This window comes from Syzygium oleosum, unplaced genomic scaffold (genome assembly GCF_021117445.2).
Source record: "Syzygium oleosum isolate NSW1041296 unplaced genomic scaffold, Sole_v2.1 Sole_v2.25, whole genome shotgun sequence".
Lineage (NCBI taxonomy): Eukaryota > Viridiplantae > Streptophyta > Magnoliopsida > Myrtales > Myrtaceae > Syzygium > Syzygium oleosum.
Window position 1 is genome coordinate 4,961,747 of NW_026607509.1, and position 25,486 is coordinate 4,987,232.

The following is a 25,486-nucleotide window of genomic DNA, read 5'->3' on the forward strand; positions in this document are numbered from 1 at the left end:
AGCTTAGTGTTTAATGTGACATCTAAACTTATAATTCGTTTAATATGGTCTCTAGATTTTGGTGCATGTTTAATGTCGTCACTGAATTATACGAAAATGTTTGATGTAATCCCTAAAATTGAACATGTATAAAAAATTCAAAGATGACATTGAATAAATTAAAAGTTTATTGATTACACTGCACACTGTATTAAAGTTCATAAATCACATTGAACAAATTAAATGTTTAGGAACCACATTTCATATTATGTTAAAGTTCAAAGGTTGTTTGTGTCATTTTTCCATATAAATATGAAAATTATAGTTGATTAAAGTTACAAAAAGTTCAAAAAATTTGAGTAATAAGACTCGAATAACAGATAAAAAAGTTCCCACTTATATTTTTTGTCATGAACAAAAATGGAAGTGGAAAACCAAAATTGGGGCATGAATCCCTACAAGAAGATTCTCCATTGTTGATCCTCTGGAGCTAGCTGGGTTCGTAGTACAATCCCAGCATAAGAAGATCCCTCTCGAGATGGATTCGATCACCGTCGAAACCCTAGAACTCGTCCCCTGATCGCCATGGGCGTATTGAAGAGCAGCTTCTCGTTCCTGACCGGGATCGCCTGCGGGATATACGTGGCTCAGAATTACAACGTTCCCGACGTGAGGAAGCTCGCCAGCACGGCCATTTTCCTGGCCAATCTCTTCGAGGAGAAGTACCGCAAGCCCAAGAAGCCTGGCGATGATGATTGACGAGGGTCGTCGGTTTTCGGGTGTAAAGTCGACGCCTTTGCCGATTTCTTTGTCGAAGGAGGCTCGACAATTGAAACGGCAGTCAATCTGATGGTTTGAGCCAGTACTGGACTGAGAAAGGTTCGCACTGTTAGCAGATTTTTGGTTACTTCGTTCTGCATTGGATGGCTTTGTTTTGGATATAGTTTGTCATATCATGGATTTTATAGCTTCTGTTATTGTTTTTTAATTTCCTCTGCGAGGTAGAACAAATCACCTGAAAGGTGGAATGATGAAATTTGAATATCTGACTAGTGTTATTCCCGGTTGTAAGTAAGTGCGTAGAAGAAGTGGCATATGGATAAAGATATTTTTTTTTTCCAAAATCAAAAGAGTGATTGGGTTGAAATGAAAAATAAAGGATTTCGAATCCATCTGCTAACCCTATAACGAATATAAACTAATTCCATTGTAAAGGAGAGGATAGAGAGTCCAGTGGAAGTTGCCAATTTCAATCTGTTGATTATTTGTGTGACCCTTTGATCGAGACATGTAGCGTTGATGATTGTATATCCTGCCCATCCGTGCTTTGAAAGGCCTTCTTTCTACAAATCATGTCTGAGTAGATTATTATGGACGTCCTCGATGATGCCGTCTTGATTTGCTGTATACGACTGATATTGTCCAGATGATGAACGGTTTTATTTATGTTATCTCCTCACAGTCTCGGAGATGAAGTGAATAGACGGTTCATACTTTAAAAACTAAGCAATCATGTATGATCTTTAGATTAATTACAGAGATTGGCTCTTGGAAATGAGTCCTTTGACGGGTTATATTAAATAGCTAGATGAACTGATCCTATTGTCATGTCCGCTTTTATCCTGATGTCAAATGCTAAAGAAGAGCAGTGACTTTTACTTTGAAGTGTTCCGATGCAGAGGGGGAGATGTTAACACGGGAAGAGGTCAATGGTGATGTTAGGCATGGAAGATGTCTTGCCATGGAATGGTCATGGGACAGCTGTTGTCTGTTTTTTGAGTTTGTGTCCCTATTGGTTTACAAAGAACAAGCTGGGTTTACATGAGATGCAATTCCATCATTTAACTAAGTAGTTTGCAGGAGGAAGACAAGCACCAGCTAACTTGCAAATATATGTAGTATGTGCAAAGAATGTGCAGACATAGGTGGTTATGCGTTGGGACTTGCTTTTCCTTATCTGTGTTTATAATTTGTGAAATCACTGATGGACTTTATAAGTAGAAGATGAAAATACAAGTGACTCCTTTCATACTGGGAAGGCAAACGATGGAAATGTGGGGCATTGATCGTTGGAGGGTTCAGGATGTTGTTATCTTAACTACTTGATGAGAGGGCAAACCAGTTGGTGAATAAATGTCAAGAATCACTCATGAAGTGTCAGGGGAGTTGATGGACAAGGGGTAAATTGTGGCATTTGTCTTGACTTTTTTTGGCATTAGAAATCGTAAAAGATACACACGTTCGTTGGTCTAAAATTCATTTAGAAGGTGCTAATTTGATAATAGGATGTCATCTTTTTCTGTTTTTCTGTTGGAACAAGCAGTCAGCGTTTTGAGAAACCCTTCCCTTCTTGGCAAGCAGATTTAATAGGAACATACTCTTCATTCTTCCTATGAAAAGAGGGATCTGTTTTCTCCCTTTCGTTTTCTTGACATGAATGATGGTCGTGAGATTTTCCATTTTGCCAGTATAATTGATAGGTACATTCCTTGTTTTTAATTGCTCTCCTAGGTAGATGATATCCTTTCCCGTGGACCTTAAGTGGTGGAAACGATAGTTCTACTTGTACTTAGGCTATTCTACATACTTAATTCTCTTTTCATTCACACTCTCTGTCGGTTTCAACAATTAAGCATGTATTGAAGTCTGACTTCTTACATCCCCTCTTATACAGTTGGATTTGGAAGAGGGATATCTACTTATATTAGGAGCTTGTGGGAAATTGCAGTTCATTGATTTCATACCATGATGCTTGAGTTGCTGCTAGATGACTGAACTTGTCGGAGGATGAAAAAAGACAGTGGACAGTGGGTCAGGATGGAAAAAGTGCAATTCCTTTTAGATTCATGTTCATTCTGGACTAGGGCTGGAGATGCAAATCAAGCCCATCCCTAGCTGATTAGCCGTGATACATGTTTGTTTTGTACTATTGGATTATCTTGACCTTCAAGGCAGGATTCATGTTATCCATGCTGCTGTCAAGAGAATGGCTAGTCATGCTAATAGTAAGGCTCCGTTCGTTTGGCGAAAAATATTCTCCTTTTAGAAAATATTTTCCCGGAAGTCATTTTCCTGGAAAATATTTTCCCGGAACATAATTTTCCGGTGTTCGGCGACCAATATGAAAAAGTTTCGGAAAATATTTTTTGCCGGCGGCGGCCGGTGACCGGTTGCGGCGGCCGGCCCGGCCGGCGCGGCGACCGGCGGCGGCGGCGACCGGCGGCGGCCGGCGGCGGCCGCGCGGCGACCTTAGTGAAGAAGAAGAAGAAGAAGCTCCGGAAAATGATTTCTGCTTTTGAAGAAGCGGAAGTCATTTTCCATAGACTTTGGCTATTTTGTGAGGGGGGGAAGGAAAATATTGTCCCACGGAAAACGTTTTCCGCCCCCCGAATATCGGAAAACCTGGAAAATATTTTCCGGGAGAATATTTTCCGCCAAACGAACGGAGCCTAAGTGGCTATTCAAACATCAACAATTGCATTTACGTGTGTGAGATTTTGTGAGACCGCTGCCAACTATTTTAAAAGCTTAAACAGTTAGATGAAAGCGTGGTTTAATATTTAATTAATCTAACACTCCTCACGCTTAGTCTGGTCTTTTTGCCTAGGGCTAGGCGTTGACATATTTAATTGGGGAGGCAAATGGGGCCTGGAAAGATTTGAATTCAGAACCTCCGGCTTTGATACCGTATAAGATTTTGTGGGATTACTGCCAACTGTTCTAAAAGTTTAAGTTGTTAGATGAAGACGCGGTTCAATATTTAATTATTCTAACAACATGTATACAAGCAAAGGGTATTGCTAGGATCCAGTGCCCCAAGGGAATGTCCCACTCTCCCTTCACGTGATGCATGAGTTGTGCTAACTGAACTTATGCGACAAATCTTTGCGGGCCCAATTCCAACCTGTCCAATTGTTGACGATGCAAATGTGCGACTCTGCCAATGTATTAACCGAGGTTGTGAGATCGTTATGGTCTATATTAAGGCAACTCTAAATTACTTGCTCACTTTTCTCGTGCTTTGTGAGAGGAAACCTTTGAAAACTCTTTAAACCAAGACCGCAATGCTTCCTTCAATTCATGCCTGGTAGTCTAGAGCTGCATGCGGTGGATTTTCCGTTTTTCAGCAGTCGTCTGGATAATTTTAATGTGATTTTGTGTTCCCAAGCAGAACAAATTCTTCTATCTAGTATTTTACAAGCCACAAGGGCCACTTCCATCAGTTTCTGCCATAAAAACATGAACATGGAGACAAAAAGTGGTCCATCAAGCTTCATTGGAGATTTTCCTCCTTCCTATTCTTAGATAGAATGCTACATATGTCACATCAAGCAAACAGGGCAACTTCCACCGAGTTGTTCCATTTCTTGCCAGCTTCCAAATGTTGGAGAAGCCCTTGAAAGACCATCTTCTCGACTTCTCCGACTACTTCTCCCTTCGGGGTCTCCGCCAAAGAGACACGAGAGGGGCTTCCCCCTCATCCTGTAATCGTTGGATGAAGTAGGAGAGTCACCGGACCACTTTGCAAGAATCAAACGCAGGATTAAAATTTCCCGTCAAAGTTTTAATTTACATCATGTTTCAAGTGCTGTCAGGGGAGATCTTGATGAAGTCTCTCCTTGTGCCTCGACTGTTCGAACTTTGCAGCGACTTCAGCCACCACGAGTTTTGTGAGGAACAACCCCGCGACTAAAGCTGCAGACATCAGCATTGTGAAAACAGCGCTCCAGCTCTTGGCGGATATATAACCTGTCAACAGAGGTCCAATTGCAGCTCCAACAGAGCCTGTCCCATCTATGATGGCAGTAACAGTTGCCAGCGCCCTTGAGTTCCCTTTTAAAGAGCTGTGGGTTCCCAAGTCGGCCGAGACCGCTGTTGTTATGAGAGCGTAGGGTCCGTTCACAAACATACCCGTGATGAACATGAGAGCCATGTTCATGGTCAACGAGAGGTGGCCGTAGCTTCTATAGAAGAAGAGAGCGGGGATGGCACAGTACATGAAACTTGCAGCTGTTATTGCCCTGGCATTGAGGTGGTCAGAAATGTGACCAGCTAGAATTCCGCCCACGATCCCTCCAATGTCGAACAATGTAGACAGATTTCCGGCAGCCCCACTGGATAAATACTTGCCGTCTATAGCTGCAAGGAGGAGGGATTGCGTAAGCAGCAAGCACAGATAGCGGTGAACCTATTAATAGATCTTTAACGAACCTTAAGAAACAAGGGGTAAAGAAGAACCTAACAATGCATTTTCTCTTCAGGCAAAATGTAGTATTGTGTATTTAGTGATTTTCATGGCAATTGAATTGAAACACAAGTATACGTTAAATGATCACCGCCATAGTTGAAAAGATCGTCGAAACAGCGATAATGAGGTATGAGAAAGTGTACCTGTATGGCTAATGTAGAAAGGAAGCCAATAGAGGAAAGTGTAAGCAACCAATTTGGCGAAGAAGAGGCAAAATGCAAAAGGCGCCACTCCTGGAATCCTCCATGCTTCCATGAACCCTACAGCTTTTTCCTCTTCATCTGACTCTGAACTCAACAAAGGTTCCTTCATGCTCTCGCCATTTTTCCTAGGTGAATGCAACTCATCTATGTCTCTCGCAGCTCCAACAGATTCAGGACTGACCGGCAGAAACAAGAAAACGACCAAACCGATAAATGCAGTTGCAAGACCAGGCACAACAAATGACCAGCCCCATCCATAGCTCAGCATAGCAGAAGCGATCAAAGAACCCAAAATGTTGCCAAGAGAAGTGTGAGCATTCCATATGCCCATGATCAACCCTCTCTTGCTCTTGCCAAACCAGTTACCAACCACAGCAACGACCGAAGGCCATCCTGTTGACTGGAACAGACCGGCAAGCACTTGGATGATTAAGAAATAATAAAAGCTATGAATGTTAGCCCAGTATCCTGCACCGAATAGCGATGTGAACAAGCCAGTTCCAATCATTCCAACCGTTAGGAATATTCTCAAATTCATTCGATCACCCAAGTGCCCTGAGAAGTACATTCCAATAGCATACACCGCGAGGAAAGCAACATCGAGCTGACCGAGCAATGCAGTGCCATCCAATCCGTTAAACGGAGCCCAACCATTTCCTAGCGTCGATGATAATGCCGTGCTTGCAGGTGGGTCAAAGAAGTAACTGGCCTTCCATGGGACAAGTTTCAATCCCACATCAGGCGACTGGGGATCGAGGGCGCTTTTCACGACACTGGTGGTTTTCCGAGCGGCATGGTAGCTCGTGTAGGCGAGGAAAGTAACGACCAAGACGATGGCTTGGTGACTTCGATAGGGAAGACTACCTTTCTTTACGTGCTCTACGAAACGAATCCCGAGCGGCTTGGTGCGATTGCTATCAGGGACTGGTTCTGGAAGTGATCCCATGTTGGATTTTCACTCTGAGAAAGAGGAAGGAAGAAATCACTCCCCCGTTAGAAACCAGATACAGGAGCTGGAATTGGGTGAAAAGCAGGACAAAAAGAATTCATCAGAAACCCCGTGGAATCTTCATCAGAACAGAGCAAGGTTCCAATGGACAAGAAACAAGCGCAAGATTAAAGAAAATCCAAGATATATTGTGGGAATCGAGCAAAAGGCCTTCCATTTTCTGCGAACATCCGCCATCTGAACCTTCGACATCATTAATGCCCACGAGTTCATTCGATTTCACAATCCTCGCAGATCTAGTTCAAGGCAAATTCTCGAAGCTCGAGAGCGTCAGAGTCGGCCGAATGAGGAAACTTCAATACTCAACTGATCCAAATGTTTCGATCGAGGAAAAACACGACCAACAACACAATCGAATGATGAAATCGCGGCGGTTATGGTCGTCAGAACAAATCATATCCCCCAATATCGGGGGAATACGCGGACTGTCTGAACATCAACAAAAACAAAAACTTACTTAAACCCACACGAAACTCGACCTCGGCTTCTGACCAAACTTTCCCAACATAAAGTCAACGACGCCACGTCCAGAAAAACACGCGAATCCGCCTAAACAAGAAATGGAAGCGAAGCACGCACAACACGGTCGAGAAAAAGAACCCAAAGAAGAAAGGTCGAAAACAGCCGAATTGAATACCTGCCCTTCCTCGGTCGCGGCGCGGTCGATTCCTGTCTCTCGCGAGAAGAAGCGATCGAATCTGCGCTCGAGTCTCGAAGCTTTTCCGCGGTTTGCTTGAACCGTACGAAAGGAGGAAGGAAGCCGAGAGAGCTTGTCGAAGCTTTGAAGAAAGCAGCGGGAGCCGAGAGACTCCTTTTTAAGCTGGTGCGCGACCACCGAACGACGACGACGACGTCGAGAACGACAACGACGTCCTCATGGCTCCCGCCGAAATACCGTTTTTGCCCCTGGCTCGGCTGCTTCTTTTTCACCCTCGGGGGAGATTTACGGGGATGCCCTTCGTTGGAGAGAGCGATGTGGTTTTGGCCAGTTTGGCGGAAATTACGCTTTTGGGTCGCGTTTCTCTGGAGGGCAGACGTATAGGCGCTCGCGCCAACAATAATCATGTGATTTAAGTGAGTTTTTAGAGAGTGATCAGTCTCATTCTTAGTGCCTAAAAAGGTAAAGATGGATTCATATGAGAAAAAATGGTTTGAGATATATGCCCCCGTGTGCCCAAGGAATATTCCTCGTTTCGATAGTGTTGACATATTAGGATATTTACTTGATTTTTCAGATCTCTCGAGAGAATTATGCATTTATTACCTTTAATTGTGCATGTCCATGATTAATATGTTTATCTTTCTATCTTATATAATCATCCAGTAAAGCCTACAAATAGGCTACGTGTACTCTTTCTTATATAGATATCAAAATTTACGGAAATTCATCAATTCTATTCTCCTAATGACACCTGAGATAGATGTGACTACTTAAAAATTATAGCCATCACTCATCTGATTTAACACATTGAGAATCTAACAAATGAGCATGATTTCATTCTCAGCTTGTCTTAGTATTCGACTCGATTTATCTTCGAACATGTTTAGAACTTTTACCCAATTGACATATACATAAAAAAAGAAATAGTATAGGTCGATAAAACAATGTCGTATCAACTAAATATACAATTCTAAGTAGAGAAATCTATTCACTTTCTTGCGTGAACAATAGGAAATTTATTTCATAGTTACGATCAAGCGGAAGTGTCCATTAGGCACATGGCGTTTCGATGGTAGGCACAAATTATTATTGATATTATTGATGATGCCAAGAACAGGGTAGTTTTCGACTAAAAAAAAGAGAAAATGGTAGTTTTCGACCAAAAAAAAATGGAAAAGGGTAGTTTATGCGACATCTTTAATTCAAGAGATAAATACAATACTTATACCAAACGCACTTTTAAAAAAATCCATAAATTATGGCCTTAAATTACGAAACTCGTCCGGCAAGCTTTCGGAATTGAAGGTGAAACAAAAAAAAAAAAAAATTATAAAAATAAAAAATAATATTAAAAATTGGATGAATAGTAAACGGGGTAGATTTGGGACAAAAGTAAAAGTTTGGGGTTTTTTATGAGACAAAAAAAGTTTGGGATATAATTGGGACAAAGGCTAAAGTTGGGGTTTTTAGGAATTGAAGCAACAGTTTTTAGAGAGTGATCAGCCTCATTCTTAAAGTGCCTAAAAAGGTAAAGATGGATTCATCTGAGAAAAAATGGTCTGAGGTATATGCCCCCGTGTGCCCGAGGAATATTCCTTGTTTCGATAGTGTTGACATATTAGGATATTTACTTGATTTTTCAGATCGCTCGAGAGAATTATGCATTTATTACCTTTAATTGTGCATGTCCATGATTAATATGTTTATCTTACTATCTTATATAATCATCCAGCAAAGCCTACAAATAGGCTACGTGTACTCTTTCTTATATAGATATCGAAATATACATAAATTCATCAATTCTATTCTCCTAATGACACCTGAGATAGATGTGACTACTTAAAAATTATAGCCATCACTCATCTGATTTAACACATTGAGAATCTAACAAACGAGCATGATTTCATTCTTAGCTTGTCTTAGTATTTGACTCGATTTATCTTCGAACATGTTTAGAACTTTTACCCAATTGACATATACATAAAAAAAGAAATAGTATAGGCCGATAAAACAATGTCGTATCAACTAAATATACAATTCTAAGTAGAGAAATCTATTCACTTTCTTGCGTGAACAATAGGAAATTTATTTCATAGTTACGATCGAGCGGAAGTGTCCATTAGGCACGTGGCGTTTCGATGGCAGGCACAAATTATTATTGATATTATTGATGATGCCAAGAACACGGTAGTTTTCGACTAAAAAAAAGAGAAAATGGTAGTTTTCGACCAAAAAAAAATGGAAAAGGGTAGTTTATGCGACATCTTTAATTCAAGAGATAAATACAATACTTATACCAAATGCACTTTAAAAAAAATCCATAAATTATGGCCTTAAATTACGAAACTCGTCCCAATCTTTCAACCATCAAATCACGAGGCAACTACACCACGGGCTGGGCTGCTCCATTCACAATTGACGACCTCGCATGGACTGCGGAATTCTTAACAAATGCGAAAACAATATAAAATGTCATCGTATTCGACATGATCCCAAAATCGATTTGCCTTTCCTAGTTTCTTCAAAAACAATGAAATGGCCGTTTGCCTAGTTGAAGTGCACGCGTCCCACCGTACTCCACCCGCGAGGACAAACTTTGCCGTGAAGCGTTCAACTTCACAGAAACCCAGAGAGCAGAATCACTTTTATAAACGGAATTTTTAAGATAACATTTCTGGCCTTGTGATAAGATGATCGAATGTATTTAAATATTCGGATCATATGATGACTTCAAGGCATTTAAAAAAAAAAAGAAACTCTAAGATGGAGTAGACAAAGGGGGGCAATTTCGACCCAAAACCTCCCACAGGCAGGCTTAAAGGGTAATTTCGCCAGCCGGCTCAATTTGAGAGATGCAGAGGCATATTCGAATATCCCCTTTGGGAAATAATTCCCCCTACCGCCCTACTGCCCCGCGCCCAAAAAACTTAGCATGGTATCCTTTCCGAGCACGTGGGGCCCACCCCCCACCGGTCCACCTCGGCGTACGAAGATCCGGAGACCCTTGCCTCCTGCCCAGTGGCGTGGCGGCGAACCGCTTCGCCACACGTGGCGACAGTGCTCTTGGCTGTGTACTAATTGCGAGTCGGCATCAGCGTTCCCCGCTGCAGAATTGACGGCATCCTTTTGGCTTTGCTGTCTTTAATGATTGACGGAGACCGTCCATCGAGAGGGATCTCGAGCATTTGGACCTCGGAATCGACCTTCTATTGGTCCAGATTTAACGGCACGTACCGGGGGTGGGGGTGGGGCTCGGTTCTCTTTTTGGTAGCCAGAAAAAGCCTTTTGTGGATGGTGGGACGACGATGAATCACTGTCGTCGATGTTACTGTGAAGACGCGTCGCCACATGAAACATCGTCGACTTTTAATGTGTGTGGTGAAACTGCTCACGACAGTGAACCCCATTTCCACATCGTGTCCCGATAACCCGAGACTTTTTACAAAGCAAAGCAATAGATATGTGTAAACACGGCACAACCGCAGTCTAAAGATATATTCTCTCTCTTTTTTTGTTTGGCTGATGTAAGGGTATGTGGAATCCAGAGCTTAAAGCGAACTCCGGACACTATACTTTCGCGAAATCACGAAATTGCTGAACGGTCGAGGATTTAAGAATTGAGAATGCGCGCTTGTGTTAAATTCTATTCTAATCATAATGCTCGATTTATGTGAAGACTTGAGATTTTAATAGCATTATTATGTTGAATGTGCTGGATCGGGCACATCGCTTTCGGCATTAATCAGCATTAATAACTATACGCACAAGAGGGGGTGGATTACATGTCAGCCATGAAACCAGCGGCCACATAACCATCACCTATGGCCTATGGGCTATGGCAAGTGGTGAGAAATATGAGTTTTTATTTTTTTTTTGGTCGAAGAGAAATACGAGTTTGACCTCTTGTTTTTGTTCATCAAGAAAACCACCCAAAAAGCATTGGTTAAGCATATTAACACAGGGAAAGATTGTAGAACTGGTAGGAGATTCATGATCCCTCGAGTTAGAGAGTGTGCAGTTTGATGTGTTTCGGTTCGGTTCGGGTATCCAACCCAAACCGACACAGAGTACAATGCCCCGTTTGTTTACCTATTATCCAACCGATAGGAAACTTTCGGGTCGTTTGCGTTTGTTTTTTACTCCCCTAAATTATGCAGGAGTAAGTGAGTCCCCCAGTAAACCAAAACATGTCCCTAACCTAACCACAGTTGACATATCCACAAAAACAAACTTGGTTGCACTAGGACCACAGTGCTTAGCTTCACCTGATGGGCCTAATCCACCAAAAAGTTTCACAGGCCTAGCACGAACTGAGTCAGCCCAACTCTACTTGAAATCCACATGGTCTGGGGACGACGAACCCAACTCGCCCCGCACCTGAGCCCACCACTCTCTGCCGACCATTCTTATTCTTCATCGCCTGCACCTTCGCCTTGGACGACCAGAGTGCTGCGCTCGACGCTGAACTTCACGTCCTCCTTGCACAGCCCAGGCACGTCCGAACCTCAGGCGGAGCCCTTCGGTCTCTCTGGCGTCCCGTCAGTAAGTTTGCATTCACTATCATGACTAATGATATTTGTCTATACAGGTTGATGTAGGTACGCGTCCAAAGTTTGTGATTATCCACGAGGATTCATGACTTTTGTTCTACGTTATTACTGTCCCGATTAGGTATTTACTCAGGGGTGGGTCCACGGTCCCTTGTGGCCACCATGCCTTCACAAATTTTCTATCATTTGATCGAAATATAAAAAATCATGACCATTCAAACTGAAATTTGTTGAATGGTTGAGATCTGTTGTTTTTAAAATCAATGATATAAAAATATAAGAGTGCCGTATTTCGGGAATATAGCTTGACCCATCATTCAGATTGGGCTTACTTGATGCATCCTCGGTCACTAAGATTTGATTGACAAATAAAGATTAGAATGGAAAGGAGGGGATAAAAGTGTTCGTAACTTCTCTGAGATAAAGTTAAGCGCAAGATTACAAATATCTCAAAATCAATGATAGGATTGGAGAAAAATAAGAACCTCAGTTATCAATTTCGTTGGTTTGTGTCATTTGCCGGAAAATCAGTAAGTGGTGTGTAGTTTAGACTTAATCATGGGTTCGGCGGCTCACAAATCCATCTAGACCTGGCCAGAGCCACAAGGATCATAGGCATTTTGTAATGTATCTAGATAAGGGCTTATAGATATGCATGCCGACTTTGCTTGATTGAGTATCAAAGGCATTTTCCAAACTATCTGATCAATCACCTCTAGTGAAATTTGTTGAAGAACCATCTTGCGAAATTTGAGCATACCATGCAATGAAAATTCATAAAAGATTCAAAATGACTATTTTACGGAAGCAATAGATTATATAGATGAAATGGATGATTCAACAAATGTGTCTTTACGATCTTGGTGAGAAGGCTTCACTCTTATTAGTTTGAGTTGGACTTTATTTGATTTTTTTAATATTTCAAAACTCAGTCTAATAAAGAAAAAACTAGCCATTTTCCCATTCCAAATTTAATAAGAAACATGCAGGCACGTCATAGAAAAACATACTTTTCTTCTTTTTTCCTCAATTCTCGTGAATTTAAAAATTTTAAATGTAATTTTCTACTTCTCTTTTATAATATCAAAAGTAGGCACATCGAATTATCATAACATAATTAAGTCGTGACAATTGAAAAAGGGAAAAATCAAGCAAGTTACATGATCAAATTTGCATAATAAAGTCTAAGGATGTAATTGTAAAAAACTGCTCAATAGAGGACTTAATTTACATAAATCAAATTTTGCTTGCTGCGAACGATGACCCTCTTCATTTACCAGCAATCCTGTTAAGTCACACAAGAAAATCCCACGGATCAGGGAGGCAAAATTTCTGCGAACTCCATCGTCGCCCTCTTGATCCGAGCTCCAGAATCGAAGCAGTCGCGCTCGCGCTCGCATCGGCACGCCGTCGAGATGATGCTGGATCTCGGTCCCTTCTCGGACGAGAAGTTCGATCCCAAGAGGTGGATCAACTCGGCGTGCCAGGCCCGGCACCCGCAGGACTCGCTGGAGAAGCACCTGGTGGATCTGGAGATGAAGCTCCAGATGACGTCGGAGGAGATCGCGGCGTCGCTCGAGGAGCAGAGCGCCGCCGCCCTCCTCCGCGTGCCCCGCGCCACCCGCGACATCGTCCGCCTCCGCGACGACGCCGTCTCGCTCCGCCACTCCGTCTCCGGGATCCTCCAGAAGCTCAAGAAGGTATAGGTCAGCGTTTCTCTCAGCCTCTTCTCGCATCCGTTCGAGTGCAATGTAGGTTCCTTTGCTAGGCAGTCGAGAATGATATCATACAGTGAGTCAACTATATTGGTTTGAGATTCGAGATATATCGGAAAGGGGGTAAGTGAAGTTCTGGATTCAAGGTTCTCTACGGTGCCTGTTTGCTATCTTCAGCGGGTAGTTATGTCCCTAACTATAGAACGGTGGCTGATGTTAGCAGGCTGCAGCAATGACTTGTAGGATCTTAGTTGCTATAGTGAAACCGGAGTGCCTTTGCGCATACTCGATATCTATAATTGTTCATCAACACTTCCAACAGTATCTGCATTACTTCAACATGTTTTCCGTGCTTTCGGTCTACAGGCAGAAGGATCTTCGGCCGAATCCATTGCTGCGCTTGCTAAAGTTGACACCGTCAAGCAGAGAATGGAAGCTGCATACGAAACGTTGCAGGTAGAGATATATGATGATTCTCAAATAGCAAGTTTTCTGGGGATGTTACTGTTTTTTCGCTAACTCATGTTTTTTTCTTTTCAGGATGCTGCTGGTTTAACTCAGTTGAGTTCTACAGTTGAGGATGTGTTCGCCAGTGGTGATCTACCTCGAGCTGCAGACACTTTGGCTAACATGAGACATTGCTTGTCCGCTGTCGGTGAGGTAGGATAATTTCCAACAATGCTAATTCTTTAGTTTTAGATTGAGAGAGGTAGGACCATTTCTGACAATGCCGACAGTTCTATATCTAGAGGAAATTGAAACCGTTTTGATAGCGTGTCTGGTTCCGATTGTTCTTTTCAGGTGGCTGAATTTGCTAATGTCAGGAAACAACTTGAGGTTTTAGAAGATAGGCTGGACAATATGGTGCAGCCTCGTCTGACAGATGCGTTGTCAAACCGCAAGGTCAGATATCTTATGCACTAATCTAACTTTCGAGCTGTTTTATATAACTTCAACTTCATGCAGCTCCTTGTGTTTTTAATACATATAGGTACCTACGCTAAAGAGTTTGCTCACATTGATTAATAGGTTGAGGTTGCTCAAGATTTGCGAGGGATCCTCATTCGCATTGGGAGATTTAAGTCCTTAGAGCTTCAGTATACAAAAGTTCATATGAAACCCATAAAGAAGATTTGGGAAGACTTTGACTCCAAACAAAAGGCCAGTAAGATGGCAAATGATAAGAATGAGACAGAAAGGCTGTCCGGCAGTACCAACTTCCAACAGAGTGTTCGAACAGTTTCGTTCTCCAGCTGGTTGCCGAGCTTTTATGATGAATTGCTTCTTTATCTCGAGCAAGAATGGAAGTGGTATGATCCATATCCAACATTTATACTTTTATTCATCTTGTCGAGGAACCATTTGGGAAAACTGAAATTTTATCTATAAAATGCTTCGATAACACAACATTTACTCTATATTTTTTGCAAACATATCGACTACACAAATCACTTAATAAATTATTGAAGTAAAGCTTTTTCTTTTTCCTGCCAATACACTTTCTTTGTACAGGAGGCTACCCTGTAAGATTTTTCTCTACTCTGCTCGAGAATGCAAGACAAATTTTTGCTACTCGATAGAGCCTTTCTTTCCGTATCTGATTTAGCTCTTTCCCCTGCTTTGGGGCTCAAACACGATCACTTGTTGAGTACATGTTGTTCCAGTCGGTTGTTTAGTTGTGTGGTAGGATTGTTCTCCATCTCAAGTAATCTGGTTAATACTCCAAAGCGGCATGGAGCGAAACAAAATAGAAAAAATATAGTTCGATGTGGCTCTACCAGTCACCAGTCAACTGGTGGTTTATCATGGACTAGTTTTTTCTGTTTATTGCAACATAAGAAGTACTGATTTTCAATATTAGGATATTAAGCAAGTAGTTTCGCTCTGTTGTGCAGGTGTATGCTTGCTTTCCCTGGTGATTACAAGAGCCTCGTTCCCAAGCTGCTAATGGAAACAATGGCAGCTGTGGGGGCAAGCTTCGTATCTCGAATCAACTTTGCAACTGGAGATGTTGTTCCTGAGACAAAAGCATTCGCAAAAGGTAACCTTTTTGTGCTTATTCATGACAGAGTTATTCATGTCTATGTCTTCATTATGTGATAAAGATTCATTTTAGTTTGAGACAAGACAAGAAAAGAAAAGTAATGACTCCTTGTAAGTCTTTTTCTTTTGTCTTGTGCAACGCATGGAGTGTTTGGGCTGTTGGTTTGTTCTTAAAAATAGAACTTCCAGGATGAGGTAGTCTTTCCCATGGATGGTCACACCTACTCTGTACTGACATTTCTGGTTCCTTTACTTCTGCCCCAGGTTTTTGTTTTTTCTGCTCATTGTATTTATTCTATCCTTTTTCTGACCACAGGTTTGTTAGATATATTGTCTGGAGATATGCCAAAGGCTATAAAGATTCAACCAAAGCATCTTGAGGCCCTGATTGAGTTACACAATATAACCGGGATTTTTGCGAGGAATATTCAGCACCTGTTTTCAGAGTCGGATCTCCGTGTACTGATGGATACATTGAAGGCGGTTTACCTTCCTTACGAGTCATTTAAACAAAAGTAAGCAATTAATTTGAAGGCTGTTGTATTTTGTATATTCTTTCTGAGAGTACATATCTGTAGTGTAGGAGCTTTTACTATGGGTTTTAGGAAATTCCCTTGTAGTATTGAATTCGACCGATACTAATACAATTGAATCTCCAGAAGAAGTTGAGTTCAGCTCTAAAGTATGGATTCTAGTCAGTCATTTCATAAAACTTATGTTGAGGATTGCTCGTGTCAGTATTCTACTTCGGGATTTATTTTGGACCTTTCAAACTTAGGAACAGGGTTTTAAAAGGTACAAGGATAGTTTTTCACCATTTTTGAAGAATAACTTTTACATAATACTGTCCACATCACACCTTGACTTGTGCAAGGAATATGACGAGTGGCTTTAAGATTATGAGGATACTTTATCATCATCAGCGAAGGAACAGCCCGATGCGACACTATCCACTCTGAGATGAGCTCCATCTCTGCATTTGCATGCATAGCTCAGTAACTTCCTGTCTTTGTAATTCATGACTTACTTATGTTAAATCTTACTTTAACACTCTAGTGACAGTAGTCGTGAAATATTTGGATCTAGTGATCTTTTTACTTTTGGAGCCAGCTCTACATGGTCATATTTGGTGGTCTAATCTTGCTGTCATAATCCTGTCCATGTTGTTTAGTGACGATCATTGTAATTTAGGCTGTCCAATATTTCGCATCCGGTGTCATTATTCTTCAAGTAACGAGTCAATAGGCAAGATGCATCAAAATCAATAAAGGAAGAAAGAGAAGGATTTCAAGCCTCTCCATGTTTTGTCATATATGCCTCTTCTCTCCTAGATGAAGCTTTTCTGTCGGCAAATTGCTTGTTGGTTCTCAATAGACTATATTAATTTTTCACCTGATGTTCTTGCATTTCAGATATGGGCAGGTAGAACGTGCTATACTTGCCAATGAGATCTCTGCGGTGGATTTAAGAGGAGCTGTTGCTCGTGGTGTTGGAGCCCAGGGAGTTGAACTCAGCGAGACTGTTAGGAGGATGGAGGAGTCCATTGCCCAAGTTATTGTAGTTCTTGAAGCAGCTGTAGAAAGGTGCATCAGCTTTACTGGTGGTTCCGAGGCAGATGAACTGATTCTTGCGCTTGATGACATCATGTTACAATACATTTCTTCTTTGCTAGAGACACTGAAATCATTAAGAGCCGTCTGCGGTGTGGATCTTGCTGGTGAGGGTGGCTTAAAGAAAGAAATGGGGTTGGACAAAAAAGAGGCAACTCAAAGTGCAAGAAAGGTAGAAACAATCTCTAATGAGGAGGAGTGGTCCATTGTCCAGGGAGCTTTGCAGATCCTCACTGTAGCAGATTGTTTGACAAGCAGATCTTCTGTATTTGAAGCTTCCTTGAGAGCTACTTTGGCTAGGCTGGGCACTAGCTTGTCTGTTGCGGTATTTGGTTCAAGTTTGGACCATAACCAGTCACATGTGGTTAGTGACGATGGGAATGAGGAACGGTCTTTGGTTGGTAGGGCTGCCTTTGATGTTGCAGCCATACGACTCATTGATGTTCCTGAAAAAGCACGAAAACTTTTCAACCTTTTAGATCAGGTAAATAAACCTAGTCTGTGGCTCAACATTTCTTTCCTTCACCCACTAACATTTCCAATTCAACATTTGGACCATTGATTAGTGTTGGCTTCCATAAATTTGTGTTCTCTTTTCACTTGATTTTGGTGTAGCAGCTTTTGATTTTTTATATTTTGGTTCGCCTTATATCTTTCGTCTAGAGGGTATCGATGATATCTTTATATGTGATTTCGCAGACGTAATGATTTAATTGTTTTTTTCTTTTTAGTTGAAAGATCCTCGGTTCCATGCACTTCCACGTGCATCTCAGAGAGTTGCAGCATTTGCTGACACTGTCAATGAACTTGTCTATGACGTCCTTATATCTAAAGTGAGACAAAGGCTCTATGATGTGTCTCGGCTGCCAGTATGGTCCTCAGTTGAAGAACCAAGTGCTTTTCCCCTACCAACATTCAGTTCGTATCCACAGTCCTATGTGACAAGTATTGGCGAATATCTTCTTACTTTACCCCAACAGTTGGAGCCACTTGCGGAGGGCATCTCCAGCGGTGATGCCGGCAATGATGAAGCGCAGTTCTTCGCAACTGAATGGATGTTCAAGGTGATTCACGCAAAGTCTTTTCATTTTTATTCTGGTTACGAAGAATCCTTGACTAGTTAAATAGAACAGGGAGCTGGGTTTTGGACATTAACAAGGGATCGATACCTAAGTGCTGTTGGGACATCAGATAGGCCATTTTTTTTAATTTTGGTTGAAAGTTAGGCCATTTGATTGGTTTCAAAATAACAAAGTTGGAGATTTGATGCTTCCCTTTTTTTAGGGGATAAACCCTAGGCGACTTGAATTGCGGTTCAGCATTTTGCTATAACTTGGTTTTCACTTGGTTATGGAGTAAATGAAAAGTCTGTCCAGGCTTCTTCACTAGGAATTGGAAGGCCTGACTTAAGTGGTTCTGATTGAGAACCCTGACTTGGACTCACTTTTCTCTCATTATTTATCCCCTTGTAGAAAATAACTAAGCCTAACAATTAGCTATGAGTCAACCCTTTCTGAACCCTTGTTGTTTGTTGTCGGAAGGTTGCTGAAGGTGCCACAGCCCTTTTCATGGAGCAGTTGCGAGGAATACAGTATATGACAGATCGCGGAGCACAACAGCTGTCAGTTGACATCGAGTACTTAAGTAATGTGCTTTCTGCCTTATCAATGCCAGTACCTGCTGTGCTCGCTACTTTCCAGACGTGTTTTTCAACCCCAAGAGATCAGTTGAAAGACCTTGTGAAATCGGATGCAGCAAACCAGCTAGATCTTCCCACAGCAAATCTTGTATGTAAAATGCGGCGTGTGAGTTTGGACTAGTTTGAAAGTAAATTTTTGATACAGTAAGTGCGGCATTTGTGTAACAGGGTCACAGTCTGCAGCCAACATTTCCATGTTCCTTTTCAATTTTGTTTTTCATACGAAGGTCTTGCTGTAAACCAAAACATTTCTTGGTAGATTTAGTTAATTACCGAGCGTACATCGAGATTCATGATTGTATTTAGAATGCAGTTTATTCAGTCACAGGGATTCCTGAACTCTACTATTAGTGGCCCAAAATTCTTAGTTGATACTCTTTAGTTTTTCCTCCTTAAGCTATTTTCGTTCGTCATCTGCGCCGTCTTCGATTTCTGCTTTCTTGGATGAACTGCACTCTGAGGTTTGTAGAGTTTCGACAGTTCTTCTTGTTGTGCACCAAATTCTAGCATTCCGTGCCCCACCAAAATGGGTTTGAATCCGCGAGCCAGTTCACTGGCAACCGCCGGTTTTTATGCGTATTGCTTCGGAGAAGCGAGAAGTGGGATCACCAAGCTCGAACGCATGGGGGCTAATATCATAAGTTGACCGCAATGAAGGATTTCCTAATAGCCATACTGAAAAAGGCTAATACAATTCAAATGACCATACTGAAACATGTTGAAGAATTACCAGAACTGTGGGACTAATTTATCCAACCTTGATTTCCTACTTTCAGTTAATTACACCATCGATCACACTTCCCCTTAATTAGGATAAGCTAATATAACAAGTCAATGAAATTCCAATGAATTACAACGTCCACAGATTGCTAGAGTTTCCATAGTAGCATAGCATCCCACCTTAAAGTCCGTAAAGTTTCCTCGATTGGTAAGATTTTGGTCATTATGGTAACTCATTGTATACCAATTCCTGGAAAAATGACACAAATGATCCATGAACTTTAATCCAATATGGGATGTGGTCCCTAAACTTTAGCCTAATGTGTAATGTCGCTCCTAAATTTTCAATTTGTTCAATGTGGTCCATAAACTTTTGATACATGTTTAATTTAGTCTTTGAACTATATGAAAATGTTCAATATTTTTCTTGAACTCGAATAAATGGAAGGACGACATGGAACATTTTCATATAGTTCAATGACTAACTTAAACATGTTACCAAAAATTTAGAGATCACATTGAATAAATAAGGATCATATTGCATATTAAGCAAAAATTCGGAGATAATATTGGACATATTAAATGCTCATTTATCATGTTACACGTTGCGTCAAACTAGGGGGACTATTTGTATCATTGTTCCCGTTCTGAAAAGGAAAAGCTAAATCCCCTCCCTTTTCTTTTTTCCTGCCGATAAACCCCCCTGACGCTTTGCAGAACCCAAAGAAACCTTCCGGCTCTCATCAATGGCGCCCAAAATCCTCTCCGCATTCATCTCTCCTCTTCCTCTCCCTCGCCACCTCACCAACCTCCATTCCAGAGTCCTCACCGCTCGCAAGTCACCGCCACCTCGTCCTATCCTCTGCAAATCCCCACCCGAACTAGCCGAATCCGAATCCGGCGGCACCGGAGCCGCATCCCCGACCCGCGGGGACAACTTCCTCCACCGCCAGCGGTCCGTCGAGGCGGCGAAGCTCGTGATGAAAGAGATGAAGCCGAAAGACGCGAAGAAGATGAAGAGGGAGAAGCTCCCGAAGGTCAGCTCCGCGGTTGCTTCTTGTTACGGTTGCGGAGCTCCGCTTCAGACGTCGGAAATGGATGCTCCTGGTTACATCGACCCCGACACTTACCAATTGGTACGTGCTTCAAATTGTACGGACGCAGCCGCTTGTTTAATGTACGAGCAGCGTGTCAAATTGGCAATCGGGCCTTGTTTGCCTGCTCGAGAAGTGAGAGCAGTATTTGAGTTTTTCAGAGCAAGGATGAGTTCTCCAACTCGCCTTTAGTATGCTCGTACTTTCAAGTATGGATTTGGCTGCTCGAGATGCCGTGCCAAGGTCTTTGGTTTGATTGGAGCGAACTTCTTGTGCTTGATTTTGTAGAAGAAGAAACACCACCAGCTTAGGACGGTGCTCTGCCGGAGGTGCCGCCTCCTGTCTCATGGCCACATGATAACCGCCGTGGGTGGAAATGGCGGTTATTCTGGCGGTAAGCAGTTTGTTACTGCTGAAGAGCTGAGAGACAAGTTATCTCATTTGCGTCACGAGAAAGCCCTCATCGTCAAATTGGTAAGTGCTGGCAATTTCACAGAATTCAACCAAGAGATCCACAAATAGTCCTAATAATCCTGTTTACAACTGGGATTTTCCTGCTCGATTTGTTTGGTCAATCTTGAGCCAATCAAGTGAGACAAAAGTATTGCACATTGTTGGTGGGTGGGTAACTGCAATTTTTCTTTCTGCTGATCGCCCCAGGTTGACATTGTTGACTTCAACGGCAGTTTTTTGTCTCGTGTACGTGATCTTGTTGGTGCAAATCCCATCATATTGGTTGTAACAAAGGTGATAAAACAATAATGCGGCTCTTGCTATGTTATATATGATTAGTCCGGTTAAGTTGCTCATGTCGACGGTTTTTGACTCTGCTAGGTGGATCTACTTCCTAGAGGGTCCGATCTTAACTGTATTGGCGATTGGGTTGTTGAAGCTACTACAAAGAGAAAGCTCAAGTAAGTTCTAAGCTACTCTTTAGTTTCTATTGAAAGTGGATGTGCTGGTCCAATATGGAACAGAACATTTTCGGTTGAGTTTCTTAGAATTTCAGTGCTGGAGATATGTATGCTGAAATCACTGTTGTGAATAGCTTTCTTATGAGTGTTTTTGCCATGCAGCGTTCTTAGCGTCCATCTTACTAGTTCGAAGTCATTGATTGGGATTGCTGGAGTCATTTTGGAAATCCAAAAGGAGAAAAAGGTGCTTATCTATCTCATAACGAATTTTCACTTAAGTTGGATATGCATCCAGAACATGGCAGTATTGCTAAGGTTTGGATGTGGCATAAACTTGGCACCCTGGATCTTGCTAGTTTACTCTGTCCCTGGAATTAAGTCCCTTATATATGTGGCCTATATAAAAAGAGTTTTCCCTCTAAGTTGGCTCAAGTACATAGATTCATTCACACTATTGTATATTAGATTATGCAACACGGTATATCTGTATATTAGATTCTCACTCCTTTATGTTAATTCTCAATTGCAGGGACGGGACGTTTACATCCTGGTCAGTAAATTTCTGAGTTCAAAGTTCATAGTAATGAAACCATTTTTCCAGATAACTATATCTTTACTAGTAGTAGGTACAGAAAATATACTACGTGTGTCAACAACATTTTCTCCGTAATTTTATGTTGTTCTTAATTTTTTGATGTCCTACCTAACTCTCGAGTTCAACAAGAAAACTTGAGGATGAAAACAGTAAAATTATCTAAATTGACGTGTCATGAACCTATTTAGCCGATAGGTTTTTAATTTTCCTTAACAGGAGATCTAGTCTTTGAAGGTACTTATTTGGCAGTTTAATTTTGATTGTGAATACAGGGTTCAGCCAACGTAGGCAAATCTGCATTTATCAGTGCTTTACTGAGTAAGTACTTTCTCTGCTGACCAGGATAAGTCCTCCAAAAAATATATCATCTCCAAAGTAATTTAACTGTCAAAGACGACAATAATTATGGGTGGCTTTGATTGCATTTTTTTCTGTTGTATTTACATGCGCTTTCGGCATATAGTAGATTGATATAGGAGTTGATGTCGCAAAATGTGAGGTGTATTGCTGGTGCTCTGGTAATACGCATTTGTTCTGAAGGATTGTACTGCTAGACGGTTGTCCTTTTCTGTTGCTGGCATTCCCTGTCTTGCAAGGATCCTAATATGTGTTTCAATGTTATGATACCCTTTTGCACATGATACTTTGTGCATGGACTTATAATTCAGTCCCTGTTCATGATATTGATGTTTGTCTTTTTAATCAGCTTTATTGTCATTTTTCTTAGTTCTTTTCTTATTGCCAACCGTTTATTCATGTTTACTTCAGGGCTGATGGCAGAGAAAGACCCTATTGCTGCAGCAGCTACGAGATATAAACCTGTGGAATCTGCTGTCCCTGGAACAACCTTAGGGCCAATTCAAATTGAGGCTTTCCTAGGGGGAGGGGTATGCCAGATTTGTTAGTATGCTATCTGTAGAATATCTCTCTCTCGCTATCTCTCTCTGCGTCCATGGATGCGTGTGTCGGTGTGTGGCTGTGTCTAAGACCCTGCTAAATTTATCTTTCCACAGAAATTATTTGACACACCTGGAGTACATCTCCACCATAGGCAAGCGGCAATTGTTCATGCCGAAGATCTTCCTTCTCTTGCTCCTCAAAATAGGCTTAGAGGTCAAACATTTCCGGTAAACACTCTTTTTCCTTGGGTTGTATTTGTATTGGCAGACTATAGCATCCGTTGTTATATGTCTGATGTGCTCCCTGATGTATCTCAGGTGACTAGCAGTGTTGAACCCAGTTCCTTAAATGGGTTTTCGGTATTTTGGGGAGGCCTTGTTAGGATTGACATTTTAAAGGTGACAATCTAATTTATTCTCATTCGATTTAACCCCGACCCCCATTGTTTGGCGCAATAATATCTGGATTTGGCTTATATCCATTCTTGTTTGGTTTAGGTTCTTCCAGAAACAAATCTAACATTTTATGGACCCAGAGGTTTACAGATTCATATGGTACCCACTGCCAAAGCAGACAGGTTTTACCAGGTAATTTTTCGTGTGATTTTTCTTATGGTTGTCCTTCTGTTTCTTCATTTAATTTATTATGGAAAATTCACTCTAGTTGCTATTGTTTTGTTCACTACAATTGTTTTCTTCTAGACTGCAAAGGTAGCGCAGTCTGTCTTGGGATGCTCTGTTGAATTAGTGCAGCCTAGCTGACCATTAAACTTCTTTTGTAAATGGTAGCCTGTGGTGGTCAATTATAGTGGTTCATTCAATTTGCTCATTGATGTTGCATACAAGCTGCAATGTTTAGCCGCATGTTGAGATAAAATGACAATATGTTTTTAGTGGTTGGAACTACTACCTCGGTAGAGAAGTCCTAGATGATAGAATTCTTTTGTTCTCCATCTCGGGCATTCATTTGCCAGTTTTCTCGTATGTCGTGCAATCTCGACGAGGATGATTTTACTGATTACTGCAGGAAAATCTCGGATTACTCTTGACTCCTCCAACTGGTAAAGACAGAGCATGCAACTGGAAAGGCCTCGAAACAGAGCATCAGTTGCTTATTAAGTTCGAAGATATAGACAGGTGTGTGTTCTTTAGATTTAGTGGAGCTCAAGTAGGGACTAAATACCTGTGTGGGACTAAGAATGGTTATATCGTACATATGACTATTTTTATGTTAAAATCCTTGTCAGCAAGTATGGGATACTATAATTGTGAGAGACATCTCTCAGTGAGAAGTCGCTGAAATTTTTAGCTGTTAGTTTCAAACTTAAGGTTATTGAAATTTACCTAATTGCTTGTCAGGCCCGCTTGTGATGTGGCTATATCAGGTCTTGGGTGGATATGTGTTGAACCAGTGAAAAAGTCACTTGCAAATCCTGAGTTAGCTTTCCAGGAAACACCCAAAGAACTGCATTTTTCAGTCCATGTTCCCCGGCCTGTTGAGATATTTGTTAGACCTCCTATGCCAGTGGGCAAGGCTGGAGGAGAGTGGTATCAATACCGAGACCTGACGGAGAAGGAAGAGGAAGTGAGACCAAAATGGAACTTTTGATGCTTTAGTTTCCGTGACTACTTGTACATAATTGATGATGGACGCCTTCACAGTGGAACGGGAACTTGTTGCCTGAACACATTCTTGTGAGGTGCATAGCTGACTCAGGTTTCAGTAGGTATCTTGGAGTTTCTGGGCTTGTGGTATAGAGACACCGAGAGTTGATGTTACATTCAGCGATGGAGCTAAAGATGTTTCGGCACGGGTCCTCTCAATGTCATAGGGACAAAGGCGTGAACATATTGGAAGGTCTTCCCCTGACCCCGGAGCTGAGTTCTCATGATACCTACAGATATGGCAGTACAGTGTTTGTTTTGCATGTTCATATCGATGTGTAAATTAGTAACGGCGCCGTTTTTTTTTGCTAAAACAGTAACGGCGCCGCTTGTCAGATGATATGTAATGCCAAATTATTGAGTTCTGATTAAAATCAGTGTTTGATTCTTATTGACGGCTGCGCCTTCATCGTGGATTTAGATTAGGGTCTCGGGCCTATATATATATAAGTTCTATTATATCACGTGAAAGTGGTGTATATGAGGGCTTTCTAATGTTATTTCCAGATTGGAGTGTTCCAAAACTATAATAGGACTCACTTAGATTATGCAATCATCCCTAGCACGAGAGAATGGGTAGGTGAATAAACCTACCTCAGGAAGCCAATGGCAATAAGCTTGCGTGGTGATATCATATTTTCACTTGCATATCTTCTCTTGAGCTTCTAATGTGCGAAGGGCGATCATTGTGTATTAGCCAATATGCTTAACTGAAGTGTAAAAAGCATGAATAGTTTCGTACCTGCTTTTTTCACTTCGTGCAATGCAAGAGAAACGAGGTAGAAGAAAAATAGGTTATTCCCGCAATAATGAAACTGTTTATTTCAATCCTTTTTAAGTGTTAGTGATTTGGCAACTAATAGTGTCTTTGATTAACTTATG

The 25,486-nt window shown here is 41.5% G+C and overlaps 3 protein-coding genes and 1 long non-coding RNA gene across 5 annotated transcripts; 3 read left to right on the top strand and 1 right to left on the bottom strand.

Annotated features, from left to right (window-relative positions):
• Positions 1-749: 749 nt before the first annotated feature.
• LOC130134886 (uncharacterized) lies at positions 750-2,409 on the top strand. Its single transcript, XR_008814411.1, has 2 exons — positions 750-858; positions 1,621-2,409. It is a non-coding gene; the product is annotated as an uncharacterized LOC130134886 (long non-coding RNA).
• A 1,709-nt stretch (positions 2,410-4,118) lies between these two features.
• Positions 4,119-7,258, bottom strand: LOC115690944 (putative glycerol-3-phosphate transporter 1). Its single transcript, XM_030617451.2, has 3 exons — positions 7,077-7,258; positions 5,371-6,390; positions 4,119-5,118 (listed from the first exon to the last, which is right to left on the bottom strand). Exons 2-3 carry the CDS (start codon positions 6,374-6,376, stop codon positions 4,571-4,573), a joined length of 1,554 nt encoding a protein of 517 aa, XP_030473311.2. The 5' UTR covers positions 6,377-6,390; positions 7,077-7,258; the 3' UTR covers positions 4,119-4,570.
• A 5,686-nt stretch (positions 7,259-12,944) lies between these two features.
• LOC115690936 (conserved oligomeric Golgi complex subunit 7) lies at positions 12,945-19,113 on the top strand. Its single transcript, XM_030617439.2, has 10 exons — positions 12,945-13,350; positions 13,732-13,821; positions 13,906-14,025; positions 14,167-14,268; positions 14,395-14,675; positions 15,261-15,406; positions 15,725-15,923; positions 16,821-17,502; positions 17,750-18,082; positions 18,560-19,113. Exons 1-10 carry the CDS (start codon positions 13,066-13,068, stop codon positions 18,836-18,838), a joined length of 2,517 nt encoding a protein of 838 aa, XP_030473299.2. The 5' UTR covers positions 12,945-13,065; the 3' UTR covers positions 18,839-19,113.
• A 982-nt stretch (positions 19,114-20,095) lies between these two features.
• LOC115690978 (NO-associated protein 1, chloroplastic/mitochondrial) lies at positions 20,096-24,999 on the top strand. 2 transcript variants are annotated; one of them, XM_030617500.2, is made up of 13 exons: positions 20,096-20,573; positions 20,820-21,005; positions 21,192-21,278; positions 21,366-21,445; positions 21,608-21,689; positions 21,975-21,995; positions 22,313-22,358; positions 22,809-22,927; positions 23,054-23,167; positions 23,258-23,338; positions 23,438-23,527; positions 23,967-24,076; positions 24,299-24,999. In XM_030617500.2, exons 1-13 carry the CDS (start codon positions 20,184-20,186, stop codon positions 24,546-24,548), a joined length of 1,656 nt encoding a protein of 551 aa, XP_030473360.2. In that variant the 5' UTR covers positions 20,096-20,183; the 3' UTR covers positions 24,549-24,999. The 2 variants fall into 2 exon arrangements, with proteins under 2 accessions (XP_030473360.2, XP_030473358.2); XM_030617498.2 differs by having other exon boundaries at positions 23,054-23,338.
• The last annotated feature ends 487 nt before the right edge of the window (positions 25,000-25,486 follow it).

Excerpts from the sequence above, each read along its gene's own strand:
- LOC115690936 (XM_030617439.2), top strand. The coding sequence starts at position 13,066 with ATGATGCTGGATCTCGGTCCCTTCTCGGACGAGAAGTTCGATCCCAAG. Across the intron at positions 13,351-13,731 it reads TCCTCCAGAAGCTCAAGAAG|GCAGAAGGATCTTCGGCCGA; the intron begins GTATAGGTCAGC and ends TTCGGTCTACAG. Across the intron at positions 18,083-18,559 it reads CAACTGAATGGATGTTCAAG|GTTGCTGAAGGTGCCACAGC; the intron begins GTGATTCACGCA and ends TGTTGTCGGAAG.
- LOC115690978 (XM_030617498.2), top strand. The coding sequence starts at position 20,184 with ATGGCGCCCAAAATCCTCTCCGCATTCATCTCTCCTCTTCCTCTCCCT. Across the intron at positions 21,690-21,974 it reads AAATCCAAAAGGAGAAAAAG|GGACGGGACGTTTACATCCT; the intron begins GTGCTTATCTAT and ends TCTCAATTGCAG. Across the intron at positions 24,077-24,298 it reads AAGTTCGAAGATATAGACAG|GCCCGCTTGTGATGTGGCTA; the intron begins GTGTGTGTTCTT and ends ATTGCTTGTCAG.
- LOC115690944 (XM_030617451.2), bottom strand. The coding sequence starts at position 6,376 with ATGGGATCACTTCCAGAACCAGTCCCTGATAGCAATCGCACCAAGCCG. Across the intron at positions 5,119-5,370 it reads TTTCTACATTAGCCATACAG|CTATAGACGGCAAGTATTTA; the intron begins GTACACTTTCTC and ends TCCTCCTTGCAG.